The following is a 13,881-nucleotide window of genomic DNA, read 5'->3' as shown; positions in this document are numbered from 1 at the left end:
TAAACCGGGACATGCTTAACTCCCCGGACATCCTACAATCTAAGCTTGATGTCTTCAATCTCACACAAATTATCAATGAACCCACCAGGTACAACCCCAAATCCGTAAACATGGGCACCCTCATAGATATCATCCTAACTAACCTGCCCTCCAAATACACCTCTGCTGTCTTCAACTAGGATCTCAGCGATCACTGCCACATTGCCTGCGTCCGTAATGGGTCTGCAGTCAACCGACTACCCCTCATCACTCATCACTCATCACAGCTCATCACTCATCACAGCTCCCTAAAACGCTCCCTAAAACACTTCAGTAAACAGGCCTTTCTAATCGACCTGGCCCGGGTATCCTGGAAGGATATTGACCACATTCCGTCAGTAGAAGATGCCTGGTTATTCTTTAAATGTGCTTTCCTCACCATCTTAAATAAGCATGCCCCATTCAAAAAAATGTTCACTCCAGACTTGACTGCCCTTGATCAGCACAAAAACATCCTGTGGCGTTCTGCATTAGTATCAAATAGCCCCCGCGAAATGAAACCTTTCAGGGTAGTTAGGAACCAATATACACAGGCAGTTAGGAAAGCAAAGGCTAGCTTTTTCAAACAGAAATTTGCATCCTGTAGCACAAACTCCAAAAAGTTCTGGGACACTAAAGTCCATGGAGAATAAGAACACCTCCTCCCAGCTGCCCACTGCACTGAGGCTAGGAAACACTGTCACCACCGATAAATCTGAGATAATTGAGAATTTCCTCCGATACACCTCTACGCAGACAACACCATTCTGTATACTTCTGGCCCTTCTTTGGATATTGTTAACAAACCTCCAGACGAGCTTCAATGCCACACAACTCTCCTTCCGTGGCTTTCAACTGCTCTTAAATGCAAGTAAAACTAAATGCATGCTCTTCAACCGATCGCTGCCCACACCTGCCTGCCCGTCCAGCATCACTACTCTGGACAGTTCTGACCTAGAATATGTGGAGAACTACAAATGCCTAGGTGTCTGGTTAGAATGTAAACCCTCCTTCCAGACTCACAAGAAGCATCTCCAATCCAAAATTAAATCTAGAATCGGCTTCCTATTTCACATACAAAGCCTCCTTCACTCATGCTGCCAAACATACCCTCATAAAACTGACTACCCTACCGATCCTTGACTTCGGCGATGTAATTTACAAAATAGCCTGCAAGACTCTACTCAGCAAATTGGATGCAGTCTATCACAGTGCCATCAGTTTTGTCACCAAAGCCCCATATACTACCCACCACTGCGACCTGTATGCTCTCGTTGGCTGGCCCTCGCTTCATATTCATTGCCAAACCCACTGGCTCCAGGTCATCTATAAGTCTCTGCTAGGTAAAGCCCCGCCTTATCTCAGCTCACTGGTCACCATAGCAACACCCACCCGTAGCACGCGCTCCAGCAGGTAGATTTAACTGGTCACCCCCAAAGCCTATTCCTCCTTTGGCCGTCTTTCCTTCCAGTTCTCTGCTGCCAATGACGGCAACGAATTGAAAAAATCACTGAAACTGGAGTCTCATATCTCCCTAACTAACTTTAAACATCAGCTGTCAGAGTAGCTCACAGATCATTGCACCTGTTCATAGCCCATCTGTAAATAGCCCATCCAACTACCTAATCACCATTGCACATAGCCCTACCTCCCTAATCTTACCTCATTTGCACACACTGTATATACATTTTTTCTATTGTGTTATTGATTGTACATTTGGGAATTTCATGTGTTACTCTGTGTTGTTGTTTGTGTCGCACTGCTTTGCTTTATCTTGGCCAGGTCGCAGTTGTAAATGAGAACTTGTTCTCAACTGGACTACCTGGTTAAATAAAGGTGAAATAAAAATAAAATCAGATGACCTGGCCTCCGCAATCCCCTGACCTCAACCCAATTAAGAAGGTCTGGGATGGGTTGGAGTGAAGTGAAGGAAAAGCAGCCAACAAGTGCTCAGCATATGTGGGAACTGTTTCAAGACTGTTGGAAAAGCAGTTTTGGTTACTACATGATTTTATATGTGTTCACTATTATTATACTATGAAACAAATAGTAAAAATAAAGAAAAACCCTTGAATGAGTAGGTGTGTCCAAACTTTTGACTGGTACTGTATTATAGTCAATGCCACTCCAACATTGCTCGTCCTAATATTTATATATTTTTTAATTCCATTCTTTTACTTTTAGATTTGTGTATGGTTGTGAATTGTTAGATATTACTGTAGTGTTGCTGCTATAAACACAAGCATTTCGCTACACCCGCAATAACATCTGCTAACAGTGGTAGAGGTAGATTTAGTGGTAGAGGTAGAATTCCCTGCGTCCCTGGTTCGCGCCCAGGTCGGGGAGAGGGGACGGACGTAAAGTCTATACTGTTACATAGAGTCGCAATTCAATGGCTCAGACAAGAGAGGTATGTGGCAGGGTCTACAGTCAATCACGGACTACAAAAGGAAAGCCAGCCCCGTCGCAGACCACGATGTCTTGCTCCCAGACAAACTAAACAACTTCTTTGCTCGCTTTGAGGACAATACAGTGCCACTGACATGGCCCGCTACCAAAACCTGCGGGCTCTCCTTCACTGCAGCCAACGTGAGCAAAACATTTAAACGTGTTAACCCTCGCAAGGCTGCCGGCCCAGACGGCATCCCCAGCCGCGTCCTCAGAGCATGCGCAGACCAGCTGGCTGGTGTGTTTACAGACATATTCAATCAATCATTATCCCAGTCTGCTGTTCCCACATGCTTCAAGAGGGCCACCATTGTTCCTGTTCCCAAGAAAGCTAAGGTAACTAAGCTAAATGACTATCGCTCCGTAGCACTCACTTCCGTCATCATTAAGTGCTTTGAGAGACTAGTCAAGGACCATATCACCTCCACCCTAGCTGACACCTTAAACCCACTCCAACTTGCTTACCGCCCCATTAGGTCCACAGAAGATGCAATCACACTGCACACTGCCCTAACCCATCTGGACAAGAGGAATACCTATGTAAGAATGCTGTTCATCGACTACAGCTCAGAATTTAGCACCACAGTACCCTCCAAACTCGTCATTAAGCTCGAGACCCTGGGTGTCAACACCGCCCTGTGCAACTGGGTCCTGGACTTCCTGACTGGCTGACCACAGGTGGTGAGGGTAGGAAACAACATCTCCACCCCGCTGATTCTCAACACTGGGGCCCCACAAGGGTGAATTCACAGCCCTCTCCTGTACTCCCTGTTCACCCATGACTGCGTGGCCATGCACGCCTCCGACTCAGTCATCAAGTTTGCGGACAACACTACAGTGGTAGGCTTGATTACCGAGACGAGACGGCCTACAGGGAGGAAGTGAGGGCCCTCGGAGTGTGGTGTCACGAAAATAACCTCACACTCAATGACAAAACAAAGGAGATTATCGTGGACTTCAGGAAACAGCAGAGGGAGCAGCCCCCTATCCACATCGACGGGACAGTAGTGGAGAAGGTGGAAAGTTTTAAGTTCCTCAGCGTACACATCACTGACAAACTGAAATGGTCCACCCACACAGACAGCGTGGTGAAGAAGGCGCAACAGCGCCTCTTCAACCTCAGGAGACTGAAGAAATGTGGCTTGTCACCAAAAACACTCAAACTTTTACAGATGCACAATCGAGAGCATCCTGTCGGGCTGTATCACCGCCTGGTACGGCAACTGCTCTGTCCACAACCGTAAGTCTCTCCAGAGGGTAGTGAGGTCTGCACAACGCATCACCGGTGGCAAACTACCTGCCCTCCAGGACACCTACACCACCCGATGTCACAGGAAGGTAAAGATCATCAAGGACAACAACCACCCGAGCCACTGCCTGTTCACCCCGCTATCATCCAGAAGGCGAGGTCAGTACAGTTGCATCAAAGCTGGGACCGAGAGACTGAAAAACAGCTTCTATCTCAAGGCTATCAGACTGTTGAACAGCCATCACTAACATTGAGTAGCTGCTGCCAACATACTGACTCATCTCCAGCCACTTAAATAATGAAAAATTTGATGTAATAAATGTATCACTAGCCACTTTAAACAATGCCACTTAATATAATGTTTACATACCCTACATTACTCATCTCATATGAATACTGTACTCTATACCATCTACTGCATCTTGCCTATGCCGTTCGGCCATCGCTCATCCATATATTTATATGCACATATTCTTATTCATTCCTTTAACCTTGTGTGTATACGGTAGTTGTTGTGAAATTGTTAGATTACTTGTTTGATATTACTGCATGGTCGGAACTAGAAGCATAAGCATTTCACTATACTCGCATTAACATCTGCTAAGTATGTGACAAATACAATTTAATTTGATTTAGTGGTAGAGGTAGATTTAGTGGTTGTGGTAGATTTAGAGGTAGAGGTAGATTTAGTGGTCCTGGTATAGGTAGATTTAGTGGTATTGGTCGTGGTAGAGGTAGATTTAGTGGTAGTGGTAGAGGTAGATTTAGTGGTAGTGGTAGAGGTAGATTTAGTGGTAGTGGTAGAGGTAGATTTAGTGGTACTGGTAGAGGTAGATTTAGTGGTATTGGTCGTGGTAGAGGTAGATTTAGTGGTAGATTTAGTGGTAGTGGTAGAGGTAGATTTAGTGGTAGAGGTAGATTTAGTGGTAGATAGATTTAGTGGTAGAGGTAGACATAGATTTAGTGGTACAGGCAGAGGTAGTGGTAGAGGTAGATTTAGTGGTAGTGGTAGAGGTAGGGGTAGATTTAGTGGTAGAGGTAGATTTAGTGGTAGTGGTAGATTTAGTGGTAGTGGTAGAGGTAGATTTAGTGGTAGAGGTAGTGGTAGAGGTAGATTTAGTGGTAGAGGTAGATTTAGTGGTAGAGGTCGAGGTAGATTTAGTGGTAGAGGTAGATTTAGTGGTAGAGGTAAATTTAGTGGTAGAGGTACATTTAGTAGTAGAGGTAGAAGTAGATTTAGTGGTAGAGGTAGAAGTAGATTTAGTGGTAGAAGTAGATTTAGTGGTAGAGGTAGATTTAGTGGTAGAGGTAGATTTAGTGGTAGAAGTAGATTTAGTGGTAGAAGTAGATTTAGTGGTAGAGGTAGATTTAGTGGTACAAGTAGATTTAGTGGTAGAGGTAGATTTAGTGGTACTGGTATAGATAGAGGTAGTGGTAGAAGTAGATTTAGTGGTAGAGGTAGATTTAGTGGTACTGGTATAGGTAGAGGTAGAGGTATATTTAGTGGTAGTGGTAGATTTAGTGGTAGTGGTAGAGGTATTGGCAGAGGTAGATTTAGTGGCAGAGGTAGATTTAGTGGTAGTGGTAGATTTAGTGATAGTGGTAGAGGTAGATTTAGTGGTAGAGGTAGTGGTAGAGGTAGATTTAGTGGTAGTGGTAGAGGTAGATTTAGTGGTAGAGGTAGATTTAGTGGTAGAGGTCGAGGTAGATTTAGTGGTAGAGGTAGATTTAGTGGTAGAGGTAAATTTAGTGGTAGAGGTAAATTTAGTAGTAGAGGTAGAAGTAGATTTAGTGGTAGAGGTAGAAGTAGATTTAGTGGTAGAAGTAGATTTAGTGGTAGAGGTAGATTTAGTGGTAGAGGTAGATTTAGTGGTAGAGGTAGATTTAGTGGTAGAAGTAGATTTAGTGGTAGAAGTAGATTTAGTGGTAGAGGTAGATTTAGTGGTACAAGTAGATTTAGTGGTTGAGGTAGATTTAGTGGTACTGGTATAGATAGAGGTAGTGGTAGAAGTAGATTTAGTGGTAGAGGTAGATTTAGTGGTAGAGATAGAAGTAGATTTAGTGGTAGAAGTAGATTTAGTGGTAGAGGTAGAAGTAGATTTAGTGGTAGAAGTAGATTTAGTGGTAGAGGTAGAAGTAGATTTAGTGGTAGAGGTAGATTTAGTGGTACTGGTATAGGTAGAGGTAGAGGTATATTTAGTGGTAGTGGTAGATTTAGTGGTAGTGGTAGAGGTATTGGCAGAGGTAGATTTAGTGGCAGAGGTAGATTTAGTGGTAGTGGTAGATTTAGTGATAGTGGTAGAGGTAGATTTAGTGGTAGAGGTAGTGGTAGAGGTAGATTTAGTGGTAGAGGTAGATTTAGTGGTAGAGGTCGAGGTAGATTTAGTGGTAGAGGTAAATTTAGTGGTAGAGGTAGAAGTAGATTTAGTGGTAGTGGTAGAGGTAGAAGTAGATTTAGTGGTAGAAGTAGATTTAGTGGTAGAGGTAGAAGTAGATTTAGTGGTAGAAGTAGATTTAGTGGTAGAGGTAGATTTAGTGGTACTGGTATAGGTAGAGGTAGTGGTAGAAGTAGATTTAGTGGTAGAGGTAGATTTAGTGGTAGAGATAGAAGTAGATTTAGTGGTAGAAGTAGATTTAGTGGTAGAGGTAGAAGTAGATTTAGTGGTAGAAGTAGATTTAGTGGTAGAGGTAGATTTAGTGGTACTGGTATAGGTAGAGGTAGTGGTAGAGGTCTATTTAGTGGTAGTTGTAGATTTAGTGGTAGTGGTAGAGGTATTGGCAGAGGTAGATTTAGTGGCAGAGGTAGATTTAGTGGCAGAGGTAGTGGTGGAGTATGAGGTAGTGATAGAGGTAGATCTCGACAAACCATTTCTGTAGGGACTTCGCTTTCTGCACAGGTGCATTGCTGAAACAGGACTTCCCCAAACTTTTGCCACAAAGTTGGAAGCACAGAATAGTCTAGAATGTCATTGTATGCTGTAGCGTTTACAATGTAAGGGGAACTAAGGGGCAAAGTCCCAACCATGAAAAACAGCCCTAGACCATTATTCCTCATCCACCAAACTTTAAAGTTGGCAGTATACATTCGGGCAGGTAGCATTCTCCTGGCATCTGCCAAACCCAGATTCATCCGTCGGACTGCCAGATGGTGAAGCGTGATTCATCACTCCAGTGAACGCATTTCCACTGCTCTAGAGTCCAATGGCGGTGAGCTTTACACCCCTCCAGCCGACACTTGACATTGTGCATGGTGATCTTAGGCTTGTGTGCAGCTGCTTGGCCATAGAAACTGATTTCATGAAGCGAACAGTTCTTGTGCTGACGTTACTTCAGCACTCTGCAGTCCCGTTCTGTGAGCTTGTGTGGCCTACCACTTTGCGTCTGAGCCGTTGTTGCTCCTAAACGTTCCAACTTCACAATAACAGCACTTTCATTTGACCGGGACAGATCTAGCAGGGCATACATTTGACGAACTGACTCCTATGACAGTGCCACTTTGAATGTCATTGAGCTCTTCTGTACTGGCCATTCAACTGCCAATGTTTGTCTATGGAGATTGCATGGCTGTGTGCTCGATTTTATACACCTGTCAGCAAAGGGTGTGGCTGAAATAACCAAATCCACTAATGTGAAGGGGTGTCGACTTACTTTTGTGTATTTAAAAAAGCATATTGATAATATTTAAGGAAAAAAAACAGTTGAAGAGATTGTAATGATATAAAAGATAATGTATTGTAATGTCTCACCTTGTTCCACGTTGTCTACAGTACCATACTGAGCTAGAAGGCCGTCCAAAACCTGAGGGAAAGACGGAACACAATCAATTACACACACACAGTTACTGTCAGCCCTGGGTTACGGCTGAGTTACTGTCAGTCCTGGGATACGGCTGAGCTACTGTCAGTCCTGGGATACGGCTGAGTTCCTGTCAGCCCTGGGATACGGCTGAGTTACTGTCAGCCCTGGGATACGGCTGAGTTACTGTCAGCCCTGGGATACGGCTGAGTTACTGTCAGTCCTGGGATACGGCTGAGTTACTGTCAGTCCTGGGATACGGCTGAGTTACTGTCAGTCCTGGGATACGACTGAGTTACTGTTAGCCCTGGGTTAGGGCTGATTTACTGTTAGCCCTGGGATACGGCTGAGTTACTGTCAGCCCTGGGTTACGGCTGAGTTACTGTCAGTCCTGGGATACGGCTGAGTTACTGTCAGTCCTGGGATACGGCTGAGTTACTGTCAGTCCTGGGATACGGCTGAGTTACTGTCAGCCCTGGGATACGGATGAGTTACTGTCAGTCCTGGGATACGGCTGAGTTACTGTTAGCCCTGGGTTAGGGCTGAGTTACTGTTAGCCCTGGATTACGGCTGAGTTACTGTTAGCCCTGGGTTACGGCTGAGTTACTGTTAGCCCTGGGTTAGGGCTGAGTTACTGTTAACCTTGGGTTAGGGCTGAGTTACTGTTAGCCCTGGGTTACGGCTGAGTTACTGTTAGCCCTGGGTTAGGGCTGAGTTACTGTTAGCCCTGGATTACGGCTGAGTTACTGTTAGCCCTGGGTTACGGCTGAGTTACTGTTAGCCCTGGGTTAGGGCTGAGTTACTGTTAACCTTGGGTTAGGGCTGAGTTACTGTTAGCCCTGGGTTACGGCTGAGTTACTGTTAGCCCTGGGTTAGGGCTGAGTTACTGTTAGCCCTGGGTTAGGGCTGAGTTACTGTTAGCCCTGGGTGAGGGCTGAGTTACTGTTAGCCCTGGGTTAGGGCTGAGTTACTGTTAGCCCTGGGTGGCTGTCTGCTCGTCTGGGTTAGTGTGTTAGAGCCCTTGACTGCTGGGTTAGTGTTACTGTTAGGCTGATGTCATGATGTCAGAGACAGCTAGATGCCTTCAATCTCACACAAATTATCAAGGAACCCACCAGGTACAACCCTAAATCTGTAAACATGGGCACCCTCATAGATATTATCCTGACCAACTTGCCCTCCAAATACACCTCTGCAGTTTTCAATCAGGATCTCAGCGATCACTGCCTCATTACCTGCATCCACTATGGGTCTGCGGTCAAATGACCAACCCTCATCACTGTCAAAACACTTCTGCGAGCAGGCCTTTATAATCGACCTGGTCTGTCACGTTCTGACCTCTATTTCCTTTGTTTTGTATGTCGTTTGTATGGTCAGGGTGTGAGTTGGGTGGGCAGTCTATGTTTGTTTTTCTATGATTTGGGGATTTCTATGTTTCGGCCTAGTATGGTTCTCAATCAGAGGCAGGTGTCATTAGTTGTCTCTGATTGAGAATCATACTTAGGTAGCCTGGGTTTCACTGTGTGTTTGTGGGTGATTGTTCCTGTCTCTGTGTTTGTTGTCACAGGATAGGCTGTATAGGCTTTCACGTTCCGTTTGTTGTTTTGTAGATTTGAGTTATTTCATGTATCGTTCAGTTTTCCATTAAAGAACATGAGTAACCACCACGCTGCTTTTTGGTCCGCTTCTCCTCCTACAGACGAACGTCGTTACATGGTCCGGGTATCCTAGAAGGATATTGACCTTATCCCGCCAGTAAAGGATGCCTGGTCATTCTTTGAAAGTAATTTCCTCACTATCTTAAATAAGCATGCCCCTTTCAAAAAATGTAGAACTAAGAACAGATATAGCCCTTGGTTCACTCCAGACCAGACTGCCCTTGACCAGCACAAAAACATCCTGTGGTGGACTGCACTAGCATCGAATAGTCCCCGCGATATGCAACTTTTCAGGGAAGTCAGGAACCAATACACGCAGTCAGTCAGGAAAGTAAAGGCTAACTTTTTCATTCAGAAATGTGCATCCTGTAGCTCTAACTCGGAAAAGTTTTGGGACACTAAAGTCCATGGAGAATAAGAGACCTCCTCCCTGCTGTCAGATCACTGACCATTTCGAATCCCACCATACCTTCTCCGCTGTGCAATCCAGTTTACGAGCTGGTCATAGGTGCACCTCAGCCACTCTCAAGGTACTAAACGAAATCTCAAATGGCATCGATAAAAGACAGTACTGTGCAGCAGTCTTCATCGACCTGGCCAAGGCTTTCGACTGTCAATCACCACATTCTTATCAGCAGACTCAACAGCCTTGGTTTCTCAAATGACTGCCTCGCCTGGTTTACCAACTACTTCTCAGACAGAGTTCAGTGTGTCAAATCGGAGGGCCTGTTGTCCGGACCTCTGGCAGTATCTATGGGGGTGTCACAGGGTTCAATTCTTTTCTCAGTATATATCAACGATGTCGCTCTTGCTGCTGGTGATTCCCTGATCTACCTCTATGCAGACGACACCATGGAGAGGAGAAGGTCGTGAGCCATGCGTCCTCCGAAACATGACTCTGCTAAGCCTCACTGCTTCTTGACACACTGCTCGCGTAATCCGGACGCCAGCCGCACCAACGTGTCGGAGGAAACACCGTACAGCTGGTGACCGAAGTCAGCGTGCATGCGGCCCGCCACAAAGAGTCGTTAGAGCACGATGGGACAAGGACATCCAGGCCAGCCAGACCATCCCCTAACCCAGACGACACTGGGCCAATTGTATGCCGTCAAATGGGTCTCCCGGCCGCGGCCGGCTGTGAAACAGCCTGTGATCGAACCCGGGTCTATAGTGATGCCTCACCACTGCACCACTCGGGAGCAGTCAAATTTATACACGGAGGGAAAGAGCATAAATTTGCACATCCCATATAATGTGGTAACGAGTCCAAATCCACTTACCTATTGTTTTCTGGCAGATTCACCTATTTTCTTTTGAGGTCCAACATTAATGATGGCCCGCTGGGGCCAGTAAAAACAGTGTAGAGAAAGTGGATCTCGTGAGTTACTGGCCCGATTTCCAGCTCAACATTTACCTGCTCTGTCGCAGTCTACCATTAAAAACCATTGAAGAACACACTTAAATGGCATGCCATTTGTATTTGAGCAATATGATTGGCCATTCAGTGAAGCACCACCACCCGCCAGTCAACTTCTTGAGCAGTACATGAGTACTGAAGCGGCCATCAATCTACTCGCTGAGCTTATTTATTTTAGGGAAAGTGATTTACAAAAGTAAACCTTCTATAGTGAACATACTATCAATATGCTAATTACTGTTGATACTTAGTCTGCTAAAAGAAAGCTACAGAAAGAAAGCTAGCATTCATCTTGGCTAGCCTACTGTACTTTATCTTAAAGGGGCAGCGTCCTATTTTCAAATATTCTCAAGATGACATACTTTAGAATCAAAGCATGAAAGGAAATATATATGAAAGTAGGTTACTGCCCCCCCCCCCCCCCAAAAAAAGAGGTTAAAGCCTCCCAAGTGCATCGCTGTGCTTGAGGTGTCACTACAGACCCGGGTTCGAGTACAGGCTGTGTCACAACTGGCCGTGACCGGGAGTCCAATAAGTCGGCACACAATTGGCCCAGCGTCACCAGGGTTAGAGGAGGGTTTTTCCGGGGGCGGGGCTTGACTTGGCTCATCACACTCTAGCAACTCCTTGTGGCGGGTCGGACACCTGCAGGCTGACTTCAGTCGTCAGTTCAACGGTGTTTCCTCCGACACATTGGTGTAGCTGGCTTCTGGGTTAAGAGGTCATGCTTCGGATGACGCATGACCTTCGCCTCCACCGAGCCCGTTGGGGAGTTGCAGAGATTTTTATTTTTAATTTAACCTTTATTTAACTAGGCAAGTCAGTTAAGAACAAATTGTTATTTACAATGACGGCCTTGGAATAGTGAGTTAACTGCCTTGTTCAGGGGCAGAACGACAGATTTTTTTACCTTGTTAGCTCAGGGATTCAATCTAGCAACCTTTCGGTTACTAGCCCAACGCTCTAACCACTAGGCTACCTGCCACCTCTACACTCTAACCAATGGGTAGGCTGGCATTCATCATATCCTTCCTGTTTGGCCCTGTCCGGGGGTGTCCTCGGATGGGGCCACAGTGTCTCCTGACCCCTCCTGTCTCAGCCTCCAGTATTTATGCTGCAGTAGTTTATGTGTCGGGGGGCTAGGGTCAGTTTGTTATATCTGGAGTACTTCTCCTGTCCTAATCGGTGTCCTGTGTGAATCTAAGTGTGCGTTCTCTAATTCTCTCCTTCTCTCTTTCTTTCTCTCTCTCAGAGGACCTGAGCCCTAGGACCATGCCCCAGGACTACCTGACATGATGGCTCCTTGCTGTCCCCAGTCCACCTGGCCTTGCTGCTGCTCCAGTTTCAACTGTTCTGCCTTATTATTATTTGACCATGCTGGTCATTTATGAACATTTGAACATCTTGGCCATAGTCTGTTATAATCTCCACCCGGCACAGCCAGAAGAGGACTGGCCACCCCACATAGCCTGGTTCCTCTCTAGGTTTCTTCCTAGGTTTTGGCCTTTCTAGGGAGTATTTCCTAGCCACCGTGCTTCTACACCTGCATCGCTTGCTATTCGGGGTTTTAGGCTAGGTTTCTGTACAGCACTTTGAGATATCAGCTGATGTACGAAGGGCTATATAAATAAATTTGATTTGATTTAGGCTACCTGCCGCCCCTACACTCTAACCGCTAGGCTACCTGCCGCCCCTACACTCTAACCGCTAGGCTACCTGCCGCCCCAACGCTCTAACCACTAGGCTACCTGCCGCCCCTTACACTGTAACCACTAGGCTACCTGCCACCCCCTACACTCCAACCACTAGGCTACCTGCCGTCCCTACACTCTAACCACTAGGCTACCTGCCGCCCCAACGCTCTAACCACTAGGCTACCTGCCGCCCCTACACTCTAACCACTAGTCTACCTGCCTCGCCAACACTGTCCTGGCCCTCACGACACAGGGACACTGTCCTAGCCCTAACCACAACACCACACAGGGACACTGTCCTAGCCCTCACCACACCACCACACAGGGATACTGTCCTAGCCCTCACCACGCCATCACACAGGGACACTGTCCTAGCCCTCACCACACAGAGACACTATCCTAGCCTCACCACACAGGGACACTGTCCTGGCCCTCACGACACAGGGACACTGTCCTAGCCCTAACCACAACACCACACAGGGACACTGTCCTAGCCCTCACCACACCACCACACAGGGATACTGTCCTAGCCCTCACCACGCCACCACACAGGGACACTGTCCTAGCCCTCACCACACAGAGACACTATCCTAGCCTCACCACACAGGGACACTGTCCTAGCCCTCACCACACAGGGACACTGTCCAAGCCTTCACTAAAACACCACACAGGGACACTGTCCTAGCCCTCACCACACCAACACACAGGGACACTGTCCTAGCCCTCACCACACCAACACAGGGACACTGTCCTAGCCCTCACCACACCACCACACAGAGACACTGTCCTAGCCTTCACCACACCACCACACAGGGACACTGTCCTAGCCTTCACCACACCACCACACAGATAAATTTTCCTAGCCTTCACCATACCACCACACAGGGACACTGTCCAAGCCTTCACCACAACACCACACAGGGACACTGTCCTAGCCCTCACCACACAGGGACAGTGTCCTAGCCCTCACCACACAGGGACACTGTCCAAGCCTTCACTAAAACACCACACAGAGACAGTATCCTGGCCTCACCACACAGGGACACTGTCCAAGCCCTCACCACACCACCACACAGGGACACTGTCCAAGCCCTCACCACAACACCACACAGGGACACTGTCCAAGCCCACACCACGCAGGGACACTGTCCTAGCCCTCACCACACCACCACACAGGGACACTGTCCTAGCCCTCACCACACCACCACACAGGGACACTGTCCCTCGCCTTCACCACACCACCACACAGAGACACTGTCCTAGCCCTCACCACACCACCACACAGGGACACTGTCCCTCGCCTTCACCACACCAGCACACAGGGACACTGTCCTAGCCCTCACACACCACCACACAGGGACACTGTCCAAGCCCACACCACGCAGGGACACTGTCCTAGCCCTCACCACACCACCACACAGGGACACTGTCCTAGCCCTCACCACACCACCACACAGGGACACTGTCCCTCGCCTTCACCACACCACCACACAGAGACACTGTCCTAGCCCTCACCACACCACCACACAGGGACACTGTCCCTCGCCTTCACCACACCAGCACACAGAGACACTGTCCTAGCCCTCACCACACCACCACACA

General features: G+C 47.2%; 1 protein-coding gene across 1 annotated transcript in view; it reads right to left on the bottom strand.

Moving 5' to 3' along the window:
• The window catches only part of LOC139405549 (insulin-like growth factor 2 mRNA-binding protein 2), a 98,677-nt gene that overhangs the window by 53,744 nt on the left and 31,052 nt on the right, over window positions 1-13,881 (bottom strand). Inside the window, exon 4 of the mRNA XM_071147965.1 lies at window positions 7,462-7,513. Within this exon, the coding sequence (XP_071004066.1) occupies window positions 7,462-7,513 (52 nt within the window). The remainder of the gene's footprint in view (window positions 1-7,461; window positions 7,514-13,881) is intronic.

Source organism: Oncorhynchus clarkii, chromosome 3 (assembly GCF_045791955.1).
Source record: "Oncorhynchus clarkii lewisi isolate Uvic-CL-2024 chromosome 3, UVic_Ocla_1.0, whole genome shotgun sequence".
In the NCBI taxonomy this organism is placed as follows: Eukaryota; Metazoa; Chordata; class Actinopteri; order Salmoniformes; family Salmonidae; genus Oncorhynchus; species Oncorhynchus clarkii.
This window is presented reverse-complemented; position numbering and strand designations above follow the sequence as displayed.